At 63.9% G+C, this 26,562-nt stretch overlaps 1 protein-coding gene across 4 annotated transcripts; it reads left to right on the forward strand.

Moving 5' to 3' along the window:
- The first annotated feature begins 8,519 nt into the window (after nt 1-8,519).
- IGF2 (insulin like growth factor 2) lies at nt 8,520-17,563 on the forward strand. Of its 4 annotated transcripts, XM_027090269.1 has the most exons (5): nt 8,520-8,675; nt 9,197-9,361; nt 14,076-14,238; nt 16,246-16,394; nt 16,859-17,497. In XM_027090269.1, exons 2-5 carry the CDS (start codon nt 9,200-9,202, stop codon nt 17,096-17,098), a joined length of 714 nt encoding a protein of 237 aa, XP_026946070.1. In that variant the 5' UTR covers nt 8,520-8,675; nt 9,197-9,199; the 3' UTR covers nt 17,099-17,497. The 4 variants fall into 4 exon arrangements, with proteins under 4 accessions (XP_026946070.1, XP_026946069.1, XP_026946073.1 ...); XM_027090268.1 differs by lacking the exons at nt 8,520-8,675; nt 9,197-9,361 and adding an exon at nt 10,124-11,257 and having other exon boundaries at nt 16,859-17,563; XM_027090272.1 differs by lacking the exons at nt 8,520-8,675; nt 9,197-9,361 and adding an exon at nt 12,128-12,217.
- The last annotated feature ends 8,999 nt before the right edge of the window (nt 17,564-26,562 follow it).

Raw genomic sequence — 26,562 nt, forward strand, 5'->3', positions numbered from 1 at the left:
TCAGCTGGGATTCGAGCAGGTGCCGTGCTCAGTGGCGGCGAGGCTCCCCTGCTTCCAGGGGCCTGTTATGATGCACACTTTGAAAGTGCCCTTCGTCGTCTCTCCAGCCTCAGCCTCGTCCCCCTCCTCCGCCTCTGCGGCGAGCCGGCTGGAGGGTCCGGGCAGCACAGCCAGAGCCCCCCCTGCTTTGGTGGCGACTGCTAATATTGGCCCGGCCGGCGGACCATCACCCGGGCAGTTTCGGCAGAGAGCCTGGGGCACCAGAGACTCCCCAGTCCTTTTTATCCACTGCCCGGGAGCTTCGGGGACTACGCAGCGGCTAGAGTACAGGTGACTGGGCTTCCCTCCCTCCCCCTTGAGTGTGTGAGAAAAGCTGCATTCTGATCTTTCAGGCGTGGGTGGGCCGGGGGCTTGGGGCTGGGGCAGTTAACAGGAGCAGAGAGACCTCTGCGCCAGAGGACGCAGGCGAGCTTCGACTTCGGAGGGGACGGGAAGGACAGGTGGACAGGGACTCTTCTGTAGGGCTGCCCAGAGCCCTCAAGTCTTTTGCGAGGAAAGTAAGTTTTCCTTCGCGCTTCTGCAAAATGGGAGGGGCAGAGGCGGAGGGTAGGGCTGCTCTTTTCAGCAGGAAGGCACAGCTGTTTTTGCAAATGTAAAAGGCAGGGTTTTTCTGCGTGAGAAATTCCCTCTTGCTGCACCCCACCCTCCCTGACGGCAACCAAAGACAAACAGGACACTGCAGAGGGGCGGGGCCCTGAGATTTTGGAGCTGTTTTTTGGTTTTTTGATGCCACTTAAAAAGTAAAGCTTCCCTCCTCTCTCCCCACTCCCTACACCCCCCCCCCCAAAAGAATCCCACCATGTCACTGGAGAGTGAGAAGGACAATGAAGGGGCAATGCCCCTTGGGGCCCCACAGCAGGATTTAGAAAGTAAGGCTTCTCTCCTCCAGACAGTGTTCTCCCGGGCCCCCTCCCAGCTCCCCCTGCCCTGGGTAGTTTCGCCAGGAGTGCATTACTTTGTGCATGACGTGTTTCTTCCCACCACCCAGGGTCCCAGACGCCTCCGTCCGGCCAGGGTGGTGTTTGTGGGGAAGAGGTTCATTTCCCCAGAGAAGCCCAGCTTCCCCCCACTCTCAGCTGCCTTCCCAAGGCAGAGCTGCGTCCTTTGGTTTGTGCCAGCTCCCCCTCCTTGCTTCCATTCCAGGTGGGAATGCTGGGGAGTACAGGGGAGAATTTTGATAGCGTGTGCTGTGATCCCCCAAGGCAGGCTGTTGGTGTGCAGCCCCCAGCCCCCATGCCCAGGCAGAAGTCCACAGCAGGAAGGGGCAGCCTGTCCAACAAGAGGGTGTCCTGCCGTTCCATGGGCACCTCTGCAGGCTTGGCTGTGGAAGCCCAGCTCCGGGTGAACTGTGGACACTTTCCTCCTTCCCTAGTGCTTTAAGAAAGGGAGAGCTGGGCAGCCAGAGGGACCGGAAGGGGAGCCGCCGCCCAAACCCTGACAAGGTGACCTGCAGCCTCTCCACCCAACAGCCAGGGGAGGGGCAGGGGACCAGGGCCCTGGCTTGGGGGGGGTGGGTTTGTTTTAAAAGCAGTCATCTTAGGAACACCCTTTCGCTTCTCCCCAGGGGACGAAGAGTCACCACTGAGCTTGAGGAAGAGGAGGTGGATTCTAGCTGCCAGCCCCAAGGCCCCACATTTGCGGGTCAGCTCCCTGCCCAGGCTGCCCCCCAGCCTGAGCCGCAGCCCGAGCGCCAGCCGGAGCTGCAGCAGGCCAGAGCCACCCGAGACCCCAGCCCGGAGGTCAGCTGCTGCGGCCTGTGGCCCAGGCGATCCCCACCCGCTCAGAACTGAAGCCGGCAGTCAGCTCCAGCCCCGCAGAGGTGAGTGATTCCAGACTCCCAGGACAGGACCCAGCGTCCCCTGGTACAGATCTCTGCGCAACAGCCTCCGTACAGGGGCCTGATTTCCTTTGGTGCTCAGAGCCCCCCGGGCAGTTTTAGTTCCCATCCCCGTTTTGACAAGGAGTGGAGGCTCAGAGGGGCTGCGGGTGTGTTCAGAGTCACACAGCTGGAATCTGGGGTTCGGGTGGTCGGCTCCAGGTGCCTCTCTCCCTGGGGGGCTCCCTGCGGTCTGGGCAGCAGCATGGTCCTCAGAGGGGAGCTCCTGGTAGAAGAAGGACAGAGGAAGGGGGAGGGGAGCAGCGTAGAGGAGAAGCCAGGGAGGGGGTCAAGGTGAGGACAGAATTGGAGGAGGAAGGAAGAAGGAGGGCACACCGGGGAAAAACTCATACGCTGGGGAGGAATAGGGGACCCCGGGAAAGCTGGGCTCAGCTGGGGCATGTGAGACCCGTCCTCCCTGTCCTGGGCTGCTGGCTGTGGGTCCTCACACCAGTGGTTTGACCTCTCTGTGTCCCCATTTGTCAAAGTGGGCGACAGTCGCAGCCCTCCTGGCTGTTGAGAATCGAGAGGCGCGAGTGAGGTATGACCAGAGGCCGGAGAGCATTCTCAGTGCTGCTGTCATGATTCCATTGTGTTCAGGCCGGCGGGCTTCCTGTGTGTGCGTGGGGGCCGCGGGGGGGTGACTAGAAAGGCCCAGGGGCCAGAGCCTCCTTGGACACTTCTGGAGCCAGCTCCGTGGCGGTGGCCGCAGGGTTCACGCATCAGGTACCGGGGTGGGGGCCCCGGCTAAGCTGCCCTAGAGGGGCGCTCGCTCCAGGCTCGCTGAGAGCTTTGGAGGTGGAGGTGGGTGGGTCTGTGTTCTTGCTGCTGACCCCAAAGCGACAGAGGCCACTCTTCAGGGCCTGCAGTGGGGGACCCAGCAGGTGCCCCCTTGCAGGCTGGTCTGCGCATCCGCATCCGAGAGAGAAACCAAGAACGTTTTTTAAAGGTGTCTTTAGTTCAGACACTACATAAAAGAGTACAATAGTGGCGACGCCTCGGTCCTTCCCGAGGGCGCCTGCTCGGCCCCCTCCCCTGCTGCCCACACACCGACCCATACGTACTTCTGACTTTTGGTTTATTGATCAGTGGCTTGTGGTGCCTTGTGCCTGGGGTGGCTCACGCCGTGGGGTCCTGGCGTTCCAGCTGGGGCCTGGGTCCCCTGCCTCCAGCTGGGCTGACCGGAGCGGGTGTCCCTCCTAGATTGGAGGGCAGGGTCCTTGCCCCCAGCGGCGGGTGCCCTGCGGGGTGGGGGGTGAAGGAGGGGCGCTCAGGGGACTCTCGGAGAACGAGCCGGGTTTGTAAAATGCTGGGCTTAGTCCCAGGGAGGGGGGGGGGGCGGCCAGCTCGGAGCCAGAGCCGGGGGAGGAAACCGGGGAGTGGGAAAGGCCGGCTGCAGGGCGGGCGGGAGCGAGGGAACCGGCAAGGCAGGAGCACTGGAGCCGCGGGCCTGGGTGCAGGGCCGGGCTTGCTGGGGTGAGTCCGAATCTTTGGGGGGATGGTTATTCTCTTTGAAATGTGGTTTGCAGGTCTAGAGGAGCGGCCAGGGCTGCTGCAGGGTGGGGGGGGGAGGTCGTTAGGGGTGTGGGGGAATGGCGCTTGGGGCTGAATTCCTGCCAGCCAAGCCCTGTGCTGGGGGAGACCCCAGCCCCACGACATGCCCCGCTTGCTGGCAGGTCCCTTCCTACCGTGGGGGGCCGGAAGTCGGGGCGACCTGGGCGGCTGGTCCTGGCTGGGGGCGGCCAGTGCCCTTTTTGAGCCCCGCAGCGACCCGGATCTGCCCCCCGACAACCCTGCCCCTTTAGCCGAACTCGTGACTAAATAAGGCGAGGGTTCAGCAGGCAGCCCCTCACGGGGAGGAAGTGCATCTCTGCCCCCCTCCCCTCGCCCTGATGGCCCAGCCTGGCACCCCAAGGTGGCCTCAGCCGTCTTACCTCCAAGGTCCAGGTCTGCAGGCACCGGCGGCAGCTTCTCCAGGGCTGGCGCCTGCTCAGGGCACAAAGCAGGGGAGTGGCTCACCAGAGGGCCGCTGGCATGGGTGCGCCCAGGCAGCCCCACTGACACACGTCTCACCCCAGCCTTCCGCCACCCCTAGCCTGGGAAGTAGGACTGGAGGAGAGGTGGGGAAACCAGAGCAGGGCCGAGGGCAGCAGAGGCCCTCATCCAGGACTTGAAATCTGCTCTGGGATCCCAGGGAGCCGGGTCCGCAGACAGGCACTTAAAAATACTCCTCGCCCCCAATTTACAAGTTGCCACAGAATAGGGAGCTACGCAGCCAGGCTTCCCTTCCGGAGGCTCCCTCCTCGCCTTCCCTCCTATAGGCATAGGCCTGAAAGCCAGGGACGCGGGGGACTGCAGAAGGCTGGTGGAGGGGGAAAGGGGGGCAGTGATGGGCGGGAGGGGGGGCGAGACAGGCCAGATGTTCTTGGAATGGACACGGGGGTGATTGATATGGACTGGAATTTGAAGGGGGAACATTCCCCACGTGCCTTGGGCTCTGGGTGGAAAATGGGCTGTTTTTTTTCATAGGTGGGGGGGTGTCCTCCCTGTCCTGCCAAGCTCCTGTGAAAGGGCTGCCTCAGCCCTGCCCAGTCCCCACACCTGTCCAATGGCCTTAACCCCTGCCTTCCCAGAGTGTCAGGCTTTGAGGTGTCCCCCTTCTAGCTGGGGTCCCTCTGTGGGGTGACAGCGGGGACAAGCGACGGCCGGCATACCGGTCGGAGGCCCCGCCATTCTGCTGCCCCCAGCAGCAGCCCCTCTCTGGCAGCGCCCCCAACCCACAGATGCCCCTGGGGTGGCTGTCCCCCACCTCCCACATTGCCCAGTTCCGAAGGGGTGATCCAGTTCCCGCCAGTGCCTTGGGGCTGGGTAGGGTTCAGTGTTTGTCTTCAAGGAACTAGGCTTTCACAGCTCGGAGAGGGAGGCTTTTCGTGAAAATTCTCTTCGAGAAAAACGAAAGGAGACCCCTGACCCCCAGCCACCGTGCAGGCCTCCCCCCATCTCTTCCCCCGACTTTCTTCTCCTCTTTCCCAGGCCTTCTGCTCTCCCGCATCACCAGAACAAAACTGGGTTCGCTCTCGTTTGGGGGCTGGGGAAGGCCCGGACGGCGCTCTTCGGAGCGCCGGGGCGAGCAGGGGGTGGCCGCCGGGGGTGCTCCCGGGCCCCCAAACCGAGCCGGGGACGAGCCTGCCCGCGGCGGCGGCGCGGCCGCGGCTTCGCCTAGGCTCGCAGCGCGGGAGCGCGTGGGGCGCGGCGGCGGCGGGGAGCCCGCGGGCCTCCTCGCAGGCGGCCGAGCAGGGAGCCCTGAGCCCCGGGAGCGTCGGGGGAGCAGCGCCCCATCGCTCCCCCGCGGCTCTCGGGTTTCTCCCTTCCACCCTGACGCCCGCCCGGCCGGGCTTCTACACGGAAGCGCTCTCATGGCCCAGGAGGCAAAAGCGGGAGAAGCCATGTGCCAGCCGGGGTGGAGGGCGCCCCTGGGAGTCCCGCGCACCAGCCCCGGAGCTGCTGCTACTGCCGCCGCCGCCGCCGCCGCCGCCGCCGCGCAACCCGCGCTCGCGTCCCCCGGGGAGGGCGCCACTGCTCCGCGCGAGTCCCGGGGGCGGCGGATCCCCAGCGGCGGGTGCTTCCCCGGGCACCGGAGCTCAACCTCTCAAACGCAGCCCTCCATTCCCAGGGTCCCAACCCACCCAGCACCTTCCCCGCTCCTCCGGATCGCAGACATTATATTTTCTGGTCTCTTCCAAATTTAAGCCTTGCTCAGGTCACCCCAGTACATTCAACATTTCTCCAGGTCACAAGGGTTTTTTTTTTTTTTGGTTTGGTTTGGGGTTTTTTTGCACATTAATTTCTGGGGATCTGAAAACGCATAACCCCCACTGGCTTTCCCAGGTTTACACTAGTGGCCTGGGTCCCCAAACTCATTGGGTGTTTTCTCCCAGGCTCTTCACAATTTTATATACCCCCCAGCCCCACCCCCAGGTTCTGCAGAGTTACACAGTGGCAAACCCTATTCGGGAAGATTTAAACATTAACCCTGGGTCCTGTGGTCAGGCTGACCAATTCGCCTGGCTCCCCAGAATGTGCACAGTGTTTTTCTGGCATTTAGGCATCATTCCCAAACAAGTGGAGCTCTCTTCCTGTGTCCCCGTAATTTTGGACGACAGTGGCTCCCAAGCTTACCACCCCTGTTCTGGGCCCCCCACACTGAAGCCCTGTTCCCCTGGTTCACCAGAGTTCGGGGCATTATCTGCTGGGTTCCACAACTGTATTGGCCTCACCCTGGGTTCCCTAAATTTTCCACAAAGAATCCTAGGCACCCCCACCTCCGCAACACACTAAGCCATTTCCCCGGGACCCTCAGGGTCTGAACGTTGCTTCCCATACCTCCACCAAAATTTAGGCGTTACACCCAAAGCACGCCGATCCCCCTTCTGAATCATAAACAGTCTGCGCTCTGATCTCCTGAGTTCCACAAAATTGAGAGGATGATTTCTGGTCCCCAAAACGCATTAATTTCTGGTCCCCCCCCCTTTTTTTTTTTGGTGGGCCATGAAGATATGGGGCGTTCATTCCCGGGGATCTCCAAGCTTCCTTGCCACTTATCAGGTTCATTAAAATTTAGACACTTACCCAGGCCCCGAAAGCACGTGGAGCAATTATCCAAGGTGCGCTCAGTTGTGATCGTGGACAGGCAGATCCCCCCAAATCGCAAACCTCCCAGGTCCCCCTGGGTCAAACCACGCACAAAACAAACTCTTTCACAGAGCCTATATCTTGTTATACCAAGCTCTTTTGAGTGTCCCAGTAACCAAATATTCTGAATATTTTCTCCGCCTCATAACATTCTGAATATTAAAAAATTCCCTGGGCCCCACGAGCTTACTGACAAGAATCCAGGTTTTCTAAAACTCAGAACGGATCCCATATCCCGGGCCAACCAACGCTGGACCCTTTCCTCTATTTGGACACGCTGGGCTCTCAACATCAGGCATTGCCCTCCAGGCCCCCCAGACACATTCAATGTTACACTTCTGTCACAGAAAGGCACCGATTTCTTGGGCTCCAAGGCATCTCAGGCACCCACTGAGTCACCCCAAATTTAGTCGACATTTTCTGAGTCTCCCAGACACTGCAAACCCCCTGTAGATACCCAGCTGCAGGCACTGATTCTTCAGGCCCCACCACTTAGGAACTCTGAATCCTTTCCCCATAAAACTTAGATACTGACCCTCATTTCTCCTGAGGACTTCGAAGAGCTTCTTTGGATCCCCAGATTCAGAAATGATTTTTCTGGGGCCTCCAGATTGAGACACTGCCTGCCAGCCCTCCAAAATAAACTGAGATTATTTTCCCCCCTCCACAAAAGAATTGATCTTTTTTTGAACGTTGATTTATGGGTCCCCTGACTTGATGATCCTTGCCCCGAGTCCCCCTAAATTTAGGCAATTTTCCACAGGCCTCCCAAAGTGAAATTGCCCAGATACCGAAAAAAATCCCCGGGTCCTGGAAATCCCAGGTATTATAGGCCGCGTCCTACAAGCTTCCTTGCTACTAACCAGGTTCCCTGAAATTTAGGTACCAATCTCTATTGAACAATTTTCATGGATTCCCCCAAACTTGGGCCACGTCTTCCTAGGGTTCCCCAAATGCAGACAGTGCCCGGGAAAATATATTTTTTTCCTGTTCACCAAAAAATAAACTAATTGAAACCAACGTAAAAATTAAGATATAAAAGGACATTGATTTTCTGCATTCTCCAAATGTCCTGATCACACCCCAGGTTGCCCCGAATTTAGATCGTGTTTCTTGACTCTCTAAAGGACATTGAGGATTTTCTCAAAAGCCACAGCAATTATGGAAGTTACTTTCCCTGGGTGATGCAAGCGTCCAGGCCACTAACTTGAATTTCTAAGTTGTGGAAATTAATCTCCACTCTTCTCCACCGCATGGACGATTTGCCTAGATCCCCAAAATGTGTCCATTGTTTTTCTTCCCCCGGTTTTAGACAGTACGCCTCTGGGGTTCTCCCAAGTTTCACGCTGAGCATTTTCCTCGGGTCATCCCCAAACCTACTTCGCCACAAAGTGGGACCCCCCACAAACTTGCTGACCCAGATGCTGGGGTCCCCACATTTTAGACGCGGCTCCCTTGTCCCCCAGTTGCAGGGAGAAATCCCCCCGGTCCTCAGACTCGGACTCTCTTTCTGGAGTCTCGAATTTAGTCGTGAATCGCAGTTCCCCACACCGACGCAACCTCCCTTGGGTCCCCACTTCGGGACACTCGTTCTCTCGCCCGCAAATCAGGCGGCTCTGACTTGCGTTCCCGGCCTTTGGGCATTGTTCCCGGCCCCGCCGCGGTCTCTGCAGCTTCCCCAATCCCGCGTACCACGGGCACTGGTTCTGGGCCTCTCTGCGTCTCCTACGAAGTCCCCGGAGCTCCTCGGAGTTGGAAAATTTCTCTTGTGTTCCCCAAACACACTTGGCCCAGCAGCGTGTCCTCCAGGACGCAGGCAGTGCTTCTCCCGCGTCCAGGAAAACGACTGGGCATTGCCCCCAGTTTCCCCCAAATTTGGGCATTGTCCCCGGGTCTTCCAACGGACTGGGCGTTGCCCCCGGACACTGGGGACTGCCCCCGGGGTCTCGCTCACCTTCAGCGCGTCCGCCGCCCGTTGCAGAGCGCTCGCTCTCTGCCTCGGCTCCTAGCGCGCCCGCGGACGCAGCCTCCGGCCTCCAGCCTCGCGGTGAGCTCCCCGCCGCCTCGCGTCCCGGCCCGGCTCCCAAACCCACCCGCCGCCGTCCCGAGCGGCTGCTGGGGACACCGGCGCGGGGCGCGGGAGCCTGCGGCGGGCTAGCCCCTCGGCGGCCGCGCTCGCTAGGCCGGGCGCCCTGAAACCCGCGCCGCTTTCGTTTGCTCTCTGCAAAGATCACGGTCGTGGGGAAAGCGCCTCGGCGGCCCCCCAGCGGGGCAGGCAGGGCGCAGGGTAGGAGGGACGCGGAGGACAGGCGCACCCGGCTCGGGCGGCGCGGCGCCGCCAGCCGCCGGGCGGAGGACTCCGGGAGGCGCGCGCCGAGCGCGGGCGACGTGATTGATGGCGGAGCGAGGGGGCGAGCCGGGCGCGGGCTTCCGCCGCCGGCGGCCCCTTCCCCTCGGAGGGGCGCTGGCTGCCGGGGCTCCTGGGGGCGGGCGGGGCGCGGGGGCTCGTGCGTGGTTTTTGACTTGGTAAAAATCACAACGACTTCTTACATCGTCCAAACTCTCCAGGAGATGGTTTCCCCAGACCCCCAAATTATCGTGGTGGCCCCTGGGGCTGAACCCGAGTCTGCGCAAGTCCAACGCACTGAGGACGGGGGAACTATTATCCGGATATTTTGGGTGGGCCCCAAAGGCGAGCTGCTTAGATGCACCCCGGTGAGCCCGGTCATGCAGGTAGGATTTGAGCGATGTTTCCCGCCCTGCTCGTATCTCTCCCGGCAGGCGCAGCCCGGGCCGGCCCCATGCCTGGCCCAGATTCGGTCCTGGCCCGGCCGGCCCTCCCCACGTACTGCACCTGGCAGCCGCCGAGGCTACTCCCCGGTTCCCGCGCGGCACCGGGGGGCGCTCGGGCTCCGGCTGCGGCTCGAGGGGCTGCGCCTGCTCGGGCAGGTGGCGGCTGCGCGCCCCGCCCGCGCCCAGGGACTCCCCACTTCCCTTGTACATCCCAGCGGCACTCGGGGACCCCCGACCCAGTGTCGAGCCACCTGCGCCCGCATTCCGACAGGGCACCCTCGCCGCGTAGCCCCCTGGCCGGGCGCGGGGACCTGGCCGTCGCTAGGGCGTGTGACGCCGCCCACCCTGGTCGCCCCGCGTCCCCCGTGCACTAATGCGGGGACCTTGGCACCCCGGAACCTAAGACGGGGCCCCCAAACACTTTAGAATAGCGATTCGGGATTTCTTTCGAACTCTGCCGATCCCTGCCCCCAATCCAATCTCGCCCCCGCGCACCCCACAGCCCCCCCCAACCGCCGCCCCCCGGGACCCCAAGCCCGCCCCCCGCCCTTGGCTCGAGTTGCGAGGGCGGTCCGGGGGCGGGGCGAGGGCCCCGCGGGCGCCCATTGGCGCGGGCGCACGGCCAGCGGGGCCCGAGCGGGCGCCGAGCCGCGGGGTGGCGCGGCTATAAGAGCCGGGCGTTGGCGCCCGGAGTTCGCCTGCTCTCCGGCGGAGCTGCGTGAGGCCAGGCCGGCCCCCGGCCCCCCCCCTTCCGGCCGCCCCCGCCTCCTGGCCCACGCCCGCCCGCGCTCGGCCCGCCAGCGCCTCCACCCGGCTGGCGGCCCCGCGTCGACGCCGTCCGCCGCCACGCTGCTGACTCCCATCTCGGGCGCCGTCGGCGGGGTCGCGCTCCGCCGGCCTGCGGATCCCCCGCCGCCTCCTCCTCATCTACCTCAACGCCCGTCCCGCTTCGCCCGAGGAGGCGGTCCCCCCCGCAGGCAGTCCGGCTCGCAGGCCGCCGGCGTTGTCATCCCCCGCGCTCCCTCCCGGCCCTCCCCGGCGCGCAGCCCGGCCGCTCCCCCTCCTCGCTGCGTCCCGAGCGGCCCCGGCGCCGCCACCGCCGCCCCCCCCCGAGGCCCGGGCTCGCGACGGCCGAGGGCTCCGTCGGCCCAAACCGAGCTGGGCGCCCGCGGCCCGGGTGACGCCTCCGCTCCGCCCCCCTCAGCACCTTCCCCGGCCCCCGACGTTGCGCCCTTTCCTCGCTTCTCTGCGCTCCCCGTCCCCTCTCCGGCCTCTGGTCCCGGCCCCCTCTCTTCTTCCGCAGCCTTCCCTTTGCTCCCTCCCGCCCCCCCCAGCTCCTTGCCTCCAACTCCCTCCCCTTCCACGCCCGCCCTCTCGCCTTCGCCGTCCCAAAGTGGATTAATTATACGCTTTCTGTTTCTCTCCTCGCTGTTCTCTCCCGCTGTGCGCCTGCCCGTCTCTCACTGTCCTCTCTCTCTCTCTCTCGCCCTCTCTTCGGCCCCCCCCTTTTCACGTTCACTCTGTCTCTCTCACTATCTCTGCCCCTCTCTATCCTTGATACAACAGCTGACCTCATTTCCCGATACCCTTTCCCCCCCTAAAAGTACAACATCTGGCCCGCCCCAGCCCGCAGACAGCCCGTCCTCCCCAAACAATCAGACGAGTTTCCCACCCCCCCAAAAAAGCCATCCCCCCGTTCTGCCCCGTCGCACATTCGGCCCCCGCGACTCGGCCAGAGCGGCGCTGGCAGAGGAGTGCCCGGCAGGAGGGCCAACGCCCGCTGTTCGGTTTGCAATACGCAGCAGGGAGGTGGGCGGCCCCTGCGCCGGCTTCCAGGTAAGCTGCGTGCGGGCCGGGCCGGGCCGGGGCGGCTGGGCCCGGGGCAGACAGGGTGGGGGGCTGTCGGTCACGTTCCGCGTCTCGAACCCCGAGCTCTGCCCTGTGCCGCGGAGGAGGGGGCGAGGGGTGGGGGGGGGGCGGGGTGGGGACTTGGGAAGTGCCCGGGGAGGTGTGAGCTGTCTGCAAGGCGACTTCCTGGTCGCTTTGCGGGTGCAGGGGGTGTTGCTGAAAGTTTGTGATTTGTGCCGCGGGGGCGGGGGCGGGGGGGCAGTGCAACGAGGACGGGCGCAAGTCTCAGAAACCCACCCTGGTATGTTGACTCGGTGCCAGCAAGACCGAGAGAGGAAAACTGGGTGGGCGGGGCCAGGATGGAGCGAGGGGGGGCCGAGTTGGCAAAGGAGTCCTGCCAGACACCGCATTCGCAGCGCACCCCCTACAGCCTCCCTCTCCCTGTCCCCGACATTGCCCACCAGTAATCTGGAGAGAGGGCCTGGTCCAGGGCTCGAAAGGGCAGCAGTGGACAACCCAGAGAGGGTAACTGCCCCTGCCCCAGTGGGCAGATGGAAGTTTCCAGACAAGGAGGTGGAAAGCAGCCCCCCTCCCTGCACCCCCGCCCCCATTTCCCGGTGCCAGGATGGGCTGGGGTGCAGGATGAGCCCCCCCCGCCCCCCGTTCTTTGCTAAGAGATGGTGGGGAAGGCGGTTGGGGGTGCCGCAGAGAAGGGAACGGCTGGAAGGAGGGAGGGGGCGGGAGCAAAGGGGGCGGGGGGAGTGGTCAGCAGGGAGAGGGGTGGGGGTAGGGTGGAGCCGCGGCTGGGAGGAGCCGGCTCAGACATAAAAGCTGAGGCACTGACCAGCCTGCAAACTGGACATTGGCTTCTCCTTTGAGGCAGCCTTCCAGCCTCCTCCTCCCGCATCCTCTTCCTCCAGCCCCAGCGAGCCTCCTGTCCAGCTGCAGGTAACCGGGGCTGTTGAGCGAGGACCCGGCTGCCCTCCCGCTCCGGCCTCAGCCCCTTGGCCCCTGCCCGCGGCCTCCCACCCAGCCCCTTCATCCCTCCCCTCTGCCTCTGCCCTGTCGCCCCTGCCCTCCCTCCTCTGCCCGCTTGGTCACCTGGCCCGCACAGCTCCATGCCCCTCGTCTAGTCTTCTGCTCTCTGCTGGTGCCCTGGACTGGACCCCGCACCGAGTGGCTGGGCTTGCAGAAGGATGGGGCTGCCGCTCGGACGGCACCGAGTCCCTAGCTGGACAAATTTGTTCCTAGAATTTGGAGCGGGGGGCGGCACCGGGCTGTCGGGAGACAGGCTGGGGTCTGGTGCAGGGAGGAGGTGAGCTGAGCCAGGCGGCAGTTTCCATCTTCCACGGAGCTGGCCCTGCTCGTCAGGAGCTTAAGCGAGACTGTGCTTCCTTCGCAGCCCCTCATTTCCTACACGATTTATTGCATCAAAATTCCCCTGGGCCCAGCATGCAGCAGCCTTGCTCCAGGCTGGCAAGGGGCGTGCTGCTCGGTGCCTCTGTGCTCACTGGGTGCACAGCCTAAGAGGGACACACGTGGGCAGCTCCACCCAGGCCCTTACTAGGGTAGCCTGCGGGTGCCACGGGGCTCAGGGGCACCCGGCCGAGACTGTCCCCCCAGAAGGGGCTCGTACCTGGGCCCGCAGAGGGCAGGCTGGGGCTGCCTGCCTGGGGGGCTTCCACCTTTTGGAGGGCTAGGGGTGGCTCGCTGCGTCCCAAGAGGAGTCAAGGTCCCTTTCAAGCCCCCCCGACTCCTTCGGGGACCTGGTTAACCCTTGCCCCAGGTCTGCAGCCACAAAACCTTGCGAGGGGGTGTGTCTTGAGATGTGCCTCTCCTTCTAGGCGGTGCCCTGAGGGACCGGGGGTCTGGCCTCTAGGTGGCCTGAGCTGTTCTCTCCAGCTCCTGGGGTGGGGTTGGGTACCCCAAATGGGGAGAGGGCCTGGTGGTCCTGGAGGGACTTTGAGGTCCCTGGCCCTGGGTAGTGTGATGCGAGGCCTGGAAAGGAGGCTTTCGGCTTTTATGTGTGTTTGGGGTGCCCAGGGCAGGCTGGAGTCGAGGGACTGAGTGATGTAGGAGAAGGTGGCTCCTGGGAGCGTGGCTGGCACCGCCGTGCTGACCGTCGGACCCTTGACCCAGGCTTTGCTGAGCCGCAGACTGAGAGGGTGGGAGAGGCAGTGCGGGAGGGAGGAGGGTGGTGCTGGCCCAGCAGAACCCCCCTGTTGCTTTGGGAGGGAGGCTGGTCCTCCTGGCACCCTTGCTCAGCCGGTCCTCTGAGATGCACATGTTCTGTGCTGGGGTGGGGCCGTCTGCCATCTTGGCTGGCGCTGGGAGGCCCGAGGAGTGGCCGCTGCCCTGTGCCGGCCCCGCCCCCATGACATCATAGGATGGAGGCCAGGTCCAGTGTCCAGCACTGGCCCCTGCAGCTCTGGGTGTGGCTGAGCCCCTGCAGTAATAACGATGGGGATCCCCACGTGAAGTTACTGACTAGCACTCGGTGCCCCTCAGAGGTGTGCCCCGCACACAGCCCTTCACGCGGGGCAGCTCTGCATCCTGCCTGCGTCAGCAGTGGAAGCTCCAGCTCTTCTGTAATTAAAACAATTAAGATTAAGGAGAAAGCCGTGCTTTAAAGCTGTAACTGGACTTTAAATCAGGAGATGGCTGAGCTGAGTGTCCCCGAAGGGAGCAGGCCCGCATCCCCTTGCTGGGCCAGCATTTCGGGACGCCCTGGCTGGTGGGCAGTGGGAGGGGCCCGGGCCTGGACGTGGCGGGGCGGTGGGCTCACGCCTCTTGTCTCCGCCCGCAGACACCAATGGGGATCCGAGTGGGAAAGTCGATGCTGGGGCTGCTCGCCTTCTTGGCCTTCGCCTCGTGCTGCTATGCTGCTTACCGCCCCAGTGAGACTCTGTGCGGCGGGGAGCTGGTGGACACCCTCCAGTTTGTCTGCGGGGACCGCGGCTTCTACTTCAGTAAGTAGCTCAGCGGGGCGAGGGCGGAGGGGTGTACGCAGCTGGTGCTCGATAGATGCCGGAGTCCTCCTTACCGCATGTCAGACACCTCTGCAGGTCTTCAGCACACCTGGCCTGGGGGTCGGGCCCAGGGAGGCCCCTCAGAGGTGAATGAGCCCGGGGCCCTTGCTGTGAGACTTGGAGAGCGCAGTCACGCCCTCGCAGTCCACATTTATTAGGCACTTACGGTGTGCTTGGGCGGTGCCCGCACTCCCTGATTTCTTGCAGGTGGGAGGGAGAGTGGACGGTGGTATCTACAGGGGGACCAGACCTTAAGTGGCAGGTGCGGGTGGGGTGCAGAGTGGGCTGGAGGCCGGGCTTCCGGGCGGGGTGACCCAGGCCCCCACAGGGAGGCAGCCCTTCCCCTCCTGCTTCTCCCTGACCTGCCCATGGGCAGGGCTGCAGGCACTGGTTTCCCCGCACGTTTTGCCCACATCTTGGCAACGGGCAGATACCCGTGGATGGTGAGATTTTAAATGGAATCAAATGGGTTGAAAACCAGTCAGAATAAAAGCACACGTTGCTGGCGGCGTGAGTGTGCCTCGCCCACGCTCGGCTGCATCTGCAGGAGGGGACCGCCGGGGACCCCAGGCCTGGGTGGGACCCGCACCCAAGGGGCAGGGCACAGTGCAGGGCGCCCGCCTGCTGGCCCGAGGGCTCTGTTCTTCGCCCTCCTCTCTGATTCCCAACCTGCAGGAGCCGGCTGGGCATGTGGAGACCTCTGCTCTCCCTTGCCCCTGTGCCCTGTGTGGCAGGGCGGGTCCCCCGTTGGAGGTGAGCTCTCCTTCGGGGTGTGGGCTCTTGCCCTCGTTTCCCAGCAGTCTGGGCCTCAGTTTCTTTAACTGCAGGATGGGTCAGGGGAGTTCCGGAGAGTGTCCATCCGGATAACGGGAGAAACTAGGGAGCAGTTTCTTGACCCTCGAGGGGGGAGGGAGTGTGTGCTCCCCCTGGGCTCAGCCGGACACTGCTCAGGGCTGGGTGTGGGTGGGGACATGGCTGGGGCAAGCAGGCAGTGGCCGTAAGGCTCATCGTAACCATCACCCACCACAAGGCACCTTCTTCTGCAGCCTTTACTTACCCACCCTCTGAAATGGGCCGAAAATGCCCGTCTTGCATGTCAGAGCTTCTCTTTAAAAAACATTCCTGCTTCTTGACGCTTCTGAGGCCCCTGCCTGCCCTGGCTTCTCCTGTGGCCTCTGTCTCCTGCCACATTTGGGGGCAGGAGATAGCACCGTACGGTCTGGTGCTGGCTGGCCCTCGCCCGGGGAGTGGCCCCCTGGCACCAGGTTTCCCTGAAAGGAGGGCCGGGCTGAGCCCCCAACCCTTTCGACCCTGCACCTGGACCCCTTACTAGGGGCTCCTCTCCCTCCCCCCACCGATGGCGGAAGGCAGGCCGGGGGCTTTTCCTTGCAGCTGAGTCTGGAGCCTGTGCGTGGAGGAGAGGGGGAGGACGGGAAGAAAGGAGGGCGTGGTTTTTGCAGGTCCTCACTCCTCTCCTCCCGTCTTCTCCTTCTTCCTCCCATTCCTACCTGTCTCGGCGGCGGCTCTAGGGCCGCAGGCACCCAGGCTCCTGGTTGGTTCAGGGATGGCACCTGGGTCCCAGCCGGCCTTTGGGTCAGGACCCTGGGATCCCAGGATGTGGGGCCGGGCCCCGTGCATTTTCCAAACAGCCCCTGGTGGTGGACCAGGAGGCCGTGCCCACTTTACATACGACGAGGGAGGCACCGAGAGGCCAGGGGGCTGGTCCTGGAGCGCACTCACCCCGCTGTCCATTCTCTCCTTTCTGGGGCCCCTGCGCGCCCCCCTCTCGCTTTCTTCCTTCCCTCCAGTCCAAGGCCGGCTGTCCCTGCAAGGTGACCGGCATCCTGTCCCAAGGGCAGGGGCGGCGGGCTGGCTGGAGGAACCCTGGGGAGCCCCCTGGGGCGCTGGTGCTGACGTGCCCTTTCCTTCCTCCTGTGGGACTTCCAGGCAGGCCGGCAAGCCGCGTGAACCGCCGCAGCCGTGGCATCGTGGAAGAGTGCTGCTTCCGCAGCTGCGACCTGGCCCTGCTGGAGACCTACTGCGCCACCCCCGCCAAGTCCGAGAGGGACGTGTCGACCCCTCCGACCGTGCTTCCGGTAAGGCGGCCCCCCCAGCTTGGGTCCGTGGACGGCCCCCCAGCTCTGGGCCCGTGGACAGCCCCCCAACTCAGGCCTGTGGACGCTCTGGGCCCGTGGGCAGCCCCCCAGCTCTGGGCCTGTGGGCGGCCCGGCCCCTGTGAGGGGAGCCGGCGTCTCCGGGACCCTCCCCCTCTCTGGAGCCCCTCGGGGCTGTGACCTGTAAGCCAGGGGACCAGGGCGCAGCAGCTCCTCAGCTGGAAGCGCGGCTAGGGAGTCCTTTACATGTTTGCCACGTGCCCCCACCGCAACCGTGGTGGTGTTGACCAGAAGCCGGGGGAGTTACTGACCTGTCACACGTCGGGCACGCTGCAAGGTTTAGGGACAGCCCCCAGCAGGTTGCCCAGATGTCCCCCCGGGGCCTGGGTGGCTGGGGAGCAGGGGCTGGGGGCCAGGCACCCCTTGACTGGCCCTTCCCCTCTCAGGACAACTTCCCCAGATACCCCGTGGGCAAATTCTTCCAATATGACACCTGGAAGCAGTCCGCCCAACGCCTGCGCAGGGGCCTGCCCGCCCTCCTGCGAGCCCGCCGGGGTCGCACGCTCGCCAAGGAGCTGGAGGTGTTCAGAGAGGCCAAGCGTCACCGCCCCCTGATCGCCCTGCCCACCCAGGACCCCGCCGCCCACGGGGGCGCCTCTCTTGAGGCGTCCGGCCATCGCAAGTGAGCCAAATTGTCGTAATTCTGCAAAGCGGCACCACCCACTCGTGACCTCCTCTTGACCGGACCTTTCCATCAGGTCCCACCGCTGAAACCTCTGTACCGTCCTGTCTGCGGGCTCCCCCGACCTGGCCCCCGTGCCCCAACCTCCCCACGTCAGGCTGCTCTCTCCTCGGCCCCCTCCATCGGGCTAAGGGAATCACAACAAAATCTTTAAAAATGTACAAAATCAATTGGCTTTCGCCCTCTCTCCCAAATTATCACCCCCAAATTACCCCCAAATTACACAACCGAAATTGCAATCACAAACGTGTCGGCCCCCTTGAAACGAATTGGCTTCTTAGCAACACCGGAAAAGCTAACTAGCTTTCCAGAAAACCCTAAAAAAAAAAAAAATCAATTAGCTGAAAAAAAAAATACTAAAAATAAATTGGCTTCAAAACAATTGGCAAAATAAAAGAATTCGGCCCCCACCCTTCCTTCTCGTTCCTCTCGGACCTGGACTTCAATTGGCTGTGACTGACCATCCAAGAGAAAGGAAGGCGCCAAATTTGCAGGTAGGCTTGTCACTGCTCGCCAGCCATCTCCCTCCTCCACCAACCCTCGCCGGGCTCTGGCCGTGTGACACCGAAGACCCAAACCTGTTCCTCCCCGTAGTTTCCATCACTGAGACCGCTGTGGAGCCGTGGGGGGGGCCCAGCAACATCCGGGGAGCGGTGCACGGGACAGAAAACCCGAATTCGCGCAGATAAGACTTAATTGGCATGAACGCCCACACGCTCCAAAATTTTACGTCTGAATTCTCACCTCTGAAAGCACACGCACCCACACGCAACCCTGCACGCGCGCGCACACACACACACACACACACACCCTCACACACACCCTCACACACATCCACAACCCTCACACACATCCACACACGCGCACACACACACACACACACACACTCTCACACACATCCACACACGCACACACACACTCTCACACACATCCACAACCCTCACGTGCATCCACACACACACGCACACACACCCATATATGTGGGATACCCAAACCCAGCATTGTGCAGATGAGACCGCATTCCATCCCAAATTCTTCTCTAAGCTGCCCTGCGATGAGGTTTTCGCGTCCTGTGCTCCTCTCTGGTCCCCTGGGATGCGCCCTAGGGTGGGAGGGTGTGTGTCCCAGGCTCAGGCGCGGGTGGTTCCATCTTTCCGAGATGAGGCAGATCCCCCCTCCTTCTCGGCACCCGTCCTGACCCCACGGCACCTGCAGTGAGAGTCCCGATGCCCCCAGACCCCACTGGCATCCACGCACCTACTATCGTGCTGAGCGAGGAACGGGTTTGGCCGGAGTGGAGATGGCTGTGGCCAAGCAAGACATGCCCTGCCGCGTCGCCTGACCCCCTAGGTGTGCTCCTGTGAGATCTGGGGACCCCCCCCAGCACACCTAGGGCTCGCCTTTGCCAGCCTCCTGGGGGAGCCTGTCAGAAATGAGGGCCCCCTGGAGACTGGCAAGGGTCATGGGGAGTGTGGGAAGTCTGGAGGTTGGTGGGGTGGGTGGGGGGGCATTGGGGGCTGGGGGGGGATGCTCTGGGGTAGGAAGTGGTCCAGCAAGGGTTTGGACGAAACGGTCAGGAGGAAAGATTGACGAGGAGACGTGCAGAATTACAGATCGAATCAGGAACCCAAATTGACGCCAATTGATCTATTTCCCCCCTTTAATTGGCTTCTCCTGGGGCTTTTTTCCTTTTTTTTTTTTTTTTTTATCCCTCCTTAGCTTTTTGCGCGCTCATGTACCAAATTAAACTTACTCCCCTCCCCGTGTAACAGGGGGGCAGTGACCAAGGACAAGGAACGCACGAAGCCAACCACCTGTCACCTCTGCGGCGCCCGCCGCCGTCCTGCCCTCCGCCATTTATCACCCTTGGTTTGATTTTTGCCTGTCCCTGTCGCTTGGGTTGAGTGGAGAGTGGAGCCTCGCGGGGGTGCTGGCCACTGTGCCCCCCGAGAAGTCAGAGGGGAATGGAGACGGCCGCTGCCTGGCCTGGCCCCCGGGGGCGGTGGCTGGTCCCCGGGGGTCCTGAGGGGCGGAGGAGGGGGCAGGGAGGCGTCTCTTCAGGTGTCAGGAAGGTGCTCGGAGGCCACCAATGTGGGGCCCCCGGCCGGCCCAGCCGGCGGGGGGGAAGGGGCTACAGATGCGTGAGCAAGGGGCTCCATCGGGCGGGAGCAGGTGGCCGCCTTCCGCGCACCTGGGGAGCCCTCCCCGCGCCCCTCGGTGACAGCTTGCCCGCCTCCTCAGTGCCCCGTCTGGGCCCCAGGAAGCTCGGAGCTCCGCGGGGCTTCCTGGTGACCAGGTGGGGTGATGCCAGGCAGTAGGAGAGGTCCGGAGGGCACGAGCCCTGCAGAGCAGGAGAGCTGTGAGTGTGTCTGACAGCTGGGGTCGCTTGGGCCCCGAGGCCGTTGGGTCTGGCGGTACTGACCCAGCCAGCATCTCAGCGCCTAGGGCTGCGGCAGGGACCCGGGCGGCTGAGAGGTTTACCTCACCCCCGCCTCTGCCCCCAGCGCAGCCCCCCTGCACAGCAGCCCGACTAGCAATCTAGAGGCCCGAGGCTTCTGGGCCCCGGTGACGGGGCTGGCACGACCCAGGGGGCGGTCCGTGCCAGCCCACCCAAGGCACAGAGGGTCCCCCGGCCAGCGTCCAGGGAGTGGGCCATTTGGACCATTGGACAGAAGCCCAAAAAGCCAAATTGTCTTAATCGGAGAAGCCAGACGGATTGGCCTGAGATCCAAATTGTCTTCGAGGCACCCCAAATTACCTGCCCACTCAGCCAGACGCCACCCACCCAGTGTTCCGTTTGCCTCGATCGGGTGGGGGCTCTGGGGGCGTCTGCCGAGGCTCCTCTGTGTACCCCAGTGAGCAGCTCTCTGTGGGTCATCGCCATCCGACCCGGGCTCCTTCCGACCTCCACGCCCTGGTTGTGGCCCTCCATCGTGTCTCTTCCCCGAGTCCCCCCAGCTGTCTTCAGCGGGACCCCCTCTCGGGTCTCTACACCATCATCTGAGGACCCCCACGCGCAGAACACCGAGTGTCACCTGCCGCCCAGTCCATCCCGCGGCCGTGTTCGCCTCCACTCGCCCCTAACATGCTATTTCTGACAGAATCCACAGCTTGGGTTTTGTCTTTAACTTTTAACGCTCGCAATCCCAAATAAAGCATTTAAATTTATTTTCTTCTGAGTCCTCTGCGTTTTCACTTGGGTACCTGGTGGAGGGAGGGAGGGAGGGGAGGTCTGAGCCCTGGGGAGGGGGCAGGGGAGGTGGGAAGGGGGGGCAGGAAGACCCTGCAGGTGGGGACACCTCCTCTGGGCCCCTGCGGGATTCAACATACAGGTTCAACAGCAGACTAGATAAAGCAGAAGAAAAAAATCTGTGAACTCAAAGACAGGGCAGCAGAATTCATTCGATCAGAGAAGCAAGAGGAAAAAAAAAAAATAGCACTCATGGAACAGTGATGGGGTGCAGGGAGGACAGCCCGAAGGCCCGCAGCTCTCAGCGGTGGTGACACCACGGTCGTGGATCTCGGGAGGCTCTGGGACCATCTCAGGGACCGAATCCTCAAAGACAGGGCTCCAGGCGACGGGAGGGGTCCCGGGGGACTCTTCCAAGAGCCCACTGAGGAGCAAACTGCTGTCGCTGTCTGTCAACCCCAGGGAATTTTCCCAGCCTCGGGGGACAGGGGGAAGGGCGTGGGCCAGGTTCTGAAAGGTTCTGGAAACTGTAGCTGTTGCTACAGATGGGGACTCAGGGCTACCTGTCACCTGTGTGCCCACCTGCACACGCAGATGGGCTCCCCGTGCCCCCGAGATTGAGGCCGCATCAGAGGGCACTGGAAACCCCCTCCCCCGCGCAGCCCCGCACCGCAGCCCAGACCACGCTGACCACTGACCTTTAGGGTCCTCGTGCCCCTCAGAAGGCAGTCAGGCTGGCCTCCACGATGCTCGGGGCCTGCCCGGCCCTCCCCTCACCCCACCTATCCCCAAGCCCCCGGTCAGCAGGTGTGGCCAGTGGGGAGAGGGCGGTGGGCTGTGACCGGGGACTGGGCAGCCTTCAGTGGGCGCCCAGGGCTCTCAGCCCCTGTCTGGGTTGGGGCGAGGCCTTGCACCTGAATCTGCTCACTCCGCCTCTGGAACTCATTGCCGGCCTGGTGCCGGGCTGTGGCCCCTGGGGTCTGGATGGCGTCCCCAGGGGCGGCCATGATGCCCAGGCTCCCTGAGCTCAGCCACGGGGTGGGGAGGGGCTGCCTGGAGGAGGCGGGATCAAGGATGAGGAGGGCTGGGAAAGTGGGAAAGAGTGAGCTGGACGGGGGCGCACCGTGCCCTCTGGGCAGCCGGGGCCCTTCAGGGGAGCCTGGGGGCCAGGGCGGGGCAGAGGGCGCCCCCCACCCAAGGAGGTGCTGAGACACCCCCCGGGGGGTTAGGGTGTGGACCCAGCTCGGGACCCTCTGCCCAGCCCTGCCCACCCTCAGACCAAGTTGGAGTCTGTCTCCTGCCAACCCCAGGTAGGACCCACCCCCGAAAGGTTCACTGCAGCCCTGCCCGGGGCCCCTCCCAGGACCCTTGGGATGCTGGGCCAGGGTCTCCCTTCCTGCAGCTCTGGGCAGGCCCTGCCCTTCCCAGCTGCCCCATCACCCAGCCTGTTCACCCTCACTGCAGCCCATTCGCCCATGCCTCTGCCCCCACCTGCTTTCCCCAAGACCGCCACGACCAGGGCACAGCCAGCCCTCCCGCGGCCCTCCTGAGTTAGCCCCAAGCCTCCCCCACTGCCATCACTGCCCCCACTCCACTCTGCTTGGCCCAGCCGTGTCCCAGGTGCCCTGGATCTGCCCAGCCTCTCCACGCGCTCTGCAAGCTCTCAGCTTACCCCAGGGCTCCATTCACTCATCCACTCATTCACACGTGTGGATGAGCGCCTGTGTGCGGGGCACCCCAGGCTCGGCGTCACGGAGGGGATTACTGGGGTGCTTTTTCCAGTGGCTAGACCTCATGGAGAAAGTGACTCAGGAGGTGAGGGTGGGGGGGCGTCTCCTGGGAGGAGGGGTGAAGCAGGACCTGGGGAGTCCGGGGCTGGGGCTGGGGCTGGGGCTGCCGCGGGGGGCGCGGGGGAAGTGTGGGAGATGAGGTCAGAGGCCCATATTTATGGGCACCCATGGGGGTGGGCTGAAAGGTGTCCTCCCCAAAAAGACGTGTCTACATTCTAGACCCCTGCGAATGTGCCCTGATTGGGAAAAAGGGTCTTTGCAGATGTGATGAAGTGAAGGATCTGGAGGTGAGACCGTCGTGGATTTAGGGAGGGCCCAGATCCAGGGACGGGGGCTCCTACCATGGCAGAGAGGAGAAAGGACACAAAGGAGGGGCCGTGTGAAGACAGAGCAGAGATTGGGGGGATGCGGCCACAAGCCAGGAGCCCCCAGAAGCTGGATGAGGCAGGAAGGACCCTCCCCTAGAGCCTCTGGAAGGAGCCTGGCCCTGGACGCCTTGAGTCCAGTGAAACTGATTTCAGACCTCTGGCCTCCAGGACTGAGAAAGAATGAATTTCTATAGTTTTAAGCCACCCAGCTTGTGGTTGCTGAGGAAACGAGTTAGGCGAGGGCACACCTCCTCTGCCTGGCCCTGTTCCAGGGGCCGAGGGCACCGCAGTGAGTCCAGCAGGTGGCCACGCCCGCACCCCCCCCTCAGGATGGCCCCTTCCCGTCTCCACTCCTGACCGCCACGCGGAGCGCAGGTGGTCTCTTAAAACATCAGACCAGGTCCCACCTCTGCTCCTGGCTTCCCTGGAGACAGACCGAGTCCTCACGATGGCTGGCAAGGCCACCCTGGCCCGCCCACCGCTGGGCTGGTTGAACGCACATGCATGTTTCTGCCTCAGGGCCTTTGCACGGGCTGCCTCTGCCTGGACCCCTTTGCCTGCCGGCACCCACCTGGGCCCTGCCCTCATCACTCGGTGCTGAACTGCACCCCCCTCGGGGAGGCCTGCCCAGAGCACCCTCTCAGGAGCGCTCCGTGTGTTCCAGTCCCCTGACCACCTGCTGAGTGAGGAGGACAGGGGGAGGGCGGGGGGACACCAAGGCTTGACCATGAGCCATGGGAGGAGACTGAGTTTGCTAAGCTGGAGGCACTGGACTTGCTTCCCCGCTGCTGACCCCACCTGTGTCTCCCTCCACCTGGTGTTTCCACCTGAGCTGCAGCATGGCACCCGCTGGGGCCTGTTCAGCTGCCTCAGTGTGCCGCAGACCCTTGACCAGAGCACGCTCACGGCCACCACCCCGCACCTGCTCCAGGGTCCTCTGCCCCCTCCCACCACGTTCAGTTGGTCGCCAAGGCCCACTGGAAGCGGGACGCTGCTCCAGTCTCTGCTCCAGACACTCTGCATGTGCGACTAGGCAAGCTTGCTCTGCAGGCCCACAGCTTGCTGCTCTCCCCTTACGACCCTCCGTGGCTCCCGTGGGCCACTGGGTAGAGGGCAAACGCCAGGCCAGGCTTTCCTGGGGTCTTCAGCACCTGGCACCCTCCGGTTTCTCGGTGGGTCGTGTCTCGGTCCCCACCGCCTGACCCCTCAGGCTTCACACAGGCGGGCTGCTCTCTCCTGGCCCCTCTAACCCCCCGCCCTCGTGCCCTCTCCATCATTCTGTGCTGTCCTGGCTCACCAACCCCCCACTCCTGGGTCTCTGGTGTCCAGAGCTGCCCCTCCCGTGTAGACAGCGGTCTGGCATTCAGCCCCTGCCTGTGACCCCCAGACATGCCATAACCACAGGTGCATCGTTTCACCTGCTGTCAGGTCCTCCCAAGCTCTCCGGAGCTCTCGGCAAAGCCCCCAGCGCAGAGCCAGCCGGGGGGACGGCCCCGGAGGGTGTGGGGAGGGACCCCATCATACCAACCCCTGGGGACCCCTCGCCACGCAGCCCCGTCTGCTCTCCGCCTTCCGGGGAGAACCCCGCCTTCCCGGAGGCAGGTCTCCCTGCCTCGGCAGGCGCGCATGTGGCCCTGGGCCCCAGGCCTCACCCCCAGCGACCTGTGTCCACCTGCCTGGCTGGTCCCGGCTCCCGGGGTCCCCGCTCCTCCGGGCTGCCTGGGCCTGGCCCCCAGCTGGCGCTCCTGCACAGGTGTGGCCGCCCCGGGGGGCCACAGGCCGACAGGCCACCCCAGGAGGCCCGGCCCCTACCTGCCCAGCCCCCTCTGCCCTCATGAGCGCAGCCTCCAGCGTCTCCCGCCCCAGCCCCAGACAGCCCAGGCCTCAGCGGCCAGAAACCACAGACAAAATGCCTGTTTGTGCCAGTTATGCCGAAAGCAAAACAGTTTGTGGTTTGTGACCCAAATTTTTTGCCTTTTTTTTCAGAACATAACAAAGCTCAAGACAACTCCCCCACCCCCACCCCCCAGGCGGACAGAAATGATCTGTTTACACTGGCCCTCGCCCTAGGCCAGGCCCTCCGCGATGGGCGGCCTCGCGGGAGGGGTGCGGGGCCCGGCCGAGGTGGGGGGCTCCTCAGGCTGGGCTGAGGGGAGGCTGCCTCTTCCGGGGTGTCGGTGACGGGGAGCGTGCTGGGGGCTGGAGGTGCCCCTCCGTCTAGCTGCACTGGGGATGCCGCACAGCCCTGCCCAGCGGGGGAGGTGGGCAGATGCTGCCCCCAGCGGCTCCCCTCCAAGGAAGCCCCCACCGGAGTCTGCTGTCAGCCCCCCAGCTCCCACCCCTTCGCACAGAGCCACGGGGCGGCCGGACTTGGTCTATCGCCTGCCTGCCCTGCGCGGCAGCCCCTTCTCCCCGCTCCTCCCTGCCCTAAGGCCCAGGGCTCATGTGCCCTCAGCCGGCTCAGCGTGCAGCCCACGGTGGGGGGCACATTCTCTGCCCCGGGGGCGGGCACCCGGGAAGGCTAGTGTCCGCGAAGTGGCAGGTGTAGAGCTTGGTGGTCCCAGCCCAGATTGGGGGGACAGCAAAGCAGGGCTCCTCCCAGGCCCACGCTGGAGCCCAGAGGTGGGTGCCCTGCAGGACTCAGGGGCTCTGGCCGGCGGGAGGGACTGGGCCCTTCCCGCTGTGACCGCCGCGTGCAGTTCCCCCTCGCGGCCTCCCTCGGCATCCCTTCCTCTGTGTCGGCCTCAGCCTGTCTCCTCCTCTGCCTTCTCCCTGCGAGGCCTCTCTCATCCTTCCGTTATCTCGTGCTCTGCTCTGCGCTGGGGGCCGGGGAGCCAGAGCCTAAGAGGAAGGAATTCCTGGGCTGAGGGCTCGGGTGTCACGGGGCAGGTCCGCAGTCTCACCAGTGGGGGTGAGGCAGAGGCGCCCTGGAAACCCCTGTACCCGAGGAGGACCACCTGATGGGAAGTCACAGGGCAGCTGGCCGGACGCTGAGGCTGGAAGGGCGCTCTGGGCGGAGGGAAAAGGGCTCGGGCGGCTTTGGAACGACCTGCGGTCTCCACGAGCAGAGCCGCTCAGGTGCCGTTCTGGGGACGGCCTACACGTGGGGCCAGCTGGAGCCTGAGGGTTGGGGGTGTGTTAGGGGGTGGAGGGGGCAGAGCCCCGAGGGGAGGCACGCCCACTGGGAAGAGCTCGGCGTGGCCCAGCATCCCGGAGCCAGTGCACGGGGGTGGGGGTGCTTCCCATCCGTCTCCCTCCCACCCTGGTGGGCAGGTCCCAGCTCCCCACTCTTGGCGGGGGGGTGCAGGCAGGGGGCTTGTCCTACCCCCAGCCCTGGAGACAATCCGGTCTGCTCCTGCCAGGCTGGCACCCCGCTCCCAGTGGTCTGGCCCGAGCATCATTTTGGGACGGCCTGGCCTTGTACCTCTGCTCCCCACTCCTCTCCTTGTCATCCCCTGGCCTCCCCTCGATCAGGAACAGATGTGCCTCTGAGCAGGAATTCTAGCTATTTGGTTAACCAGTCACTCGAGGGAGTTTCTGATAAGGCGATTTGGTTCTCAGCGGAGCCGGTGAAGGGAGGAGGGAGAACAAGCGCTCCCACCCCCACCTTCCTGGAGCCTAGGGGCCTGGGATGCTCCCCAGCCAGGGTCTTGCCCCTGCTGGGCAGCTGTGGGGAAGAAAGGTTCTCCAGGCCTCTTGTGTGCTGAGGGGTTCCAGCAGGTGGGAGCTGAGGCTGTGGGGGCGTCTCCCACCCCCTGGGGACCTGGGTGCAGAGCTTCAGTGGGAGGGGAAGAAACCCAGACCCACGCTGGCAGTGCCCTACCCAGCTCTCTACAGCATCTGTGTGAGCGCGCACTGCCTCCCAGCCATCGGTCCTCCTTTCCCTCATCTTTTATCCAGTAAACGTCGGTGCCGGGCTCTGAGCAAGGCCCCGGAGCCACGGAGACGGATGAGGTTCCATTGCTGCCCTCAAGACAATCACAGTGAAGGAGGAACCTGGTGTGCCAACTCAAGGGTGACAGGGACAGCAGAGCTGAGGGCATGCCCACGTCAGGGGAGT

The sequence above is a fragment of the Aethalodelphis obliquidens genome, unplaced genomic scaffold (genome assembly GCF_003676395.1).
Source record: "Aethalodelphis obliquidens isolate GAN/ISIS:26980383/991018 unplaced genomic scaffold, ASM367639v1 scaffold69, whole genome shotgun sequence".
Lineage (NCBI taxonomy): Eukaryota > Metazoa > Chordata > Mammalia > Artiodactyla > Delphinidae > Aethalodelphis > Aethalodelphis obliquidens.